This window comes from Elephantulus edwardii, unplaced genomic scaffold, assembly GCF_000299155.1.
Source record: "Elephantulus edwardii isolate Elephantulus edwardi_28Jun2011 unplaced genomic scaffold, EleEdw1.0 scaffold00042, whole genome shotgun sequence".
Taxonomy (NCBI): domain Eukaryota; kingdom Metazoa; phylum Chordata; class Mammalia; order Macroscelidea; family Macroscelididae; genus Elephantulus; species Elephantulus edwardii.
This window is the reverse complement of record NW_006399792.1, coordinates 2,074,770-2,076,504: the sequence shown is the minus strand read 5'-3', so window position 1 is coordinate 2,076,504 and position 1,735 is coordinate 2,074,770. Positions and strand designations below refer to the sequence as shown.

At 38.0% G+C, this 1,735-nt stretch overlaps 1 protein-coding gene across 1 annotated transcript in view; it reads right to left on the bottom strand.

Annotated features, from left to right (window-relative positions):
- SLC10A6 (solute carrier family 10 (sodium/bile acid cotransporter), member 6) overlaps window positions 1-1,735 on the bottom strand; it is a 68,435-nt gene that overhangs the window by 24,590 nt on the left and 42,110 nt on the right. Inside the window, exon 3 of the mRNA XM_006885321.1 lies at window positions 811-899. Within this exon, the coding sequence (XP_006885383.1) occupies window positions 811-899 (89 nt within the window). The remainder of the gene's footprint in view (window positions 1-810; window positions 900-1,735) is intronic.

Here is a 1,735-nt window from a genome sequence, read left to right as displayed (position 1 = left end):
TCAAATCTGTTCACAGGCTCACTATGAGTCATACTCAACTTGATGGTACTTCAAAGTTACAAATTTTATGCTTCTATGAAATCTACGCTAAAGTTATAATTGGAAATATAGAAAGCAACTTCAAAAATTGGTATCATTGTTAAAATACTTTCTCTCTAAATTTTCTAGAAAGCTCTTTAATGAGGTAGTTCAATTTTCTCTGAATAGACAAGCCTGCAAATGCAAGGGCAGATAGGAGGTTCTCATAACTGTGATTTATTAGACTTTATCAGACTTCTCAGTCCTTTTTTGATGGCTTCATTTAAACAGTCATGTTCATGTGTTCAACATTTGCTCATGTGGGCAAACAACTTAAGAGATCTCATCAAAATACTTCTAAAAGGGGCTCTTTAAAGTGTGTTTCCATTAAAGTATGCAGAGCTTAAATGTTGGGGCTCTGTTTCATATACATTGAAAAAGCTCATAAACAAAGTCATAATGTCAAACCCTGTGATTGGGTTCGTCCTGGGTGCTCTCAGTCTACAAACACAAATCTAACCTTTCTTTCTGTAAAGTGAGATTCCCATACTTTTCAATGTATGGATCAAGCCTTCACTGAGCAAAGCTTAAAGAAGTGGGAAATATATTTGATGCTGACTCCAATAATGTGAAGAAGAAAACAAAAACCATCAATAATATGTAGGAGAAGTTGCTGTTGTATGCAGGCTGCACTTGACTGACTGGCTGTTTATTCCAAGTCATCCATCACCTGCTGCTCTCTCCCAAATCTTGAGTCAGAGAATGTGCTAACTACAGCATGGATTTCTTTACCTTCAGAATGATTGTGGATTGTTTTGGCCACCTGTAATTTACATAGACACCAAAGGCCACTGGAATGGTCAGGACCACAAGGGTAATTCCTGGAAAAGGACAAAAATTCATCAGGCAACATGTCACATGTTTGCTCAGTCCACCTTAGCAGTCTTCATTTCAATTAGCTAAAATAATTGAAGCTGCATTTTGTTTCAACATCCGCCTTCAATAATAAAAGAAAACTCTTTGGAAGGCACCTTTTGGAAGGTAGTGTCGCTGATGGAATTTCACCATCTCTCTTATCGTTTTTCTCTCAAAACCCTTCTAAAACTCACAAAGAATTTCTGAAGCAAAGGGAAACACAAAGGTTAGAAAACAGAGACACCATTTAAAGTCCATGAAATTGTTTGAGCCCTGTGAATAGATGCTACCCCCCCACTTTTTTTTTTTAAAATGTGTGTGCCATCAAACTGGATCTGACTGGTACAGGATTCGATTGTCCCTCCTTCTTCAGCAGAGTATCTGGTGGATTTGAACCGCGCACCTCTGGGATTGCAGTGCAGTTTCCTGCCACTAGGCCACCAGAGCTCGCCTAGATGCTGCCCCTTTAATCACAGCTATTTCTCTATTTAATATCAATGGAATATCTGCTTCACAATGTAAAGTATGCCTATATGGGCATAGCAGATGTAGTAATTACACATACCAAAGCAATTTCTCACACTCATCAAATGTAGCAAATTAATCCATAAATGAGCAGAAAAATGCCTTTTTAAAGCATTGAAGGCAGGCTCAGCAGAGCAGAGATGACTGTTCATTTATCAACAGTGCTTTACACTGGTGTCCCCAGGCATCATTTTCCAAATCTAGCCAAATGCCCACACAACTGGCTCCAAAGTTATACAAGTTGCTCATAACATTTCAATGTTTAATTATATATATT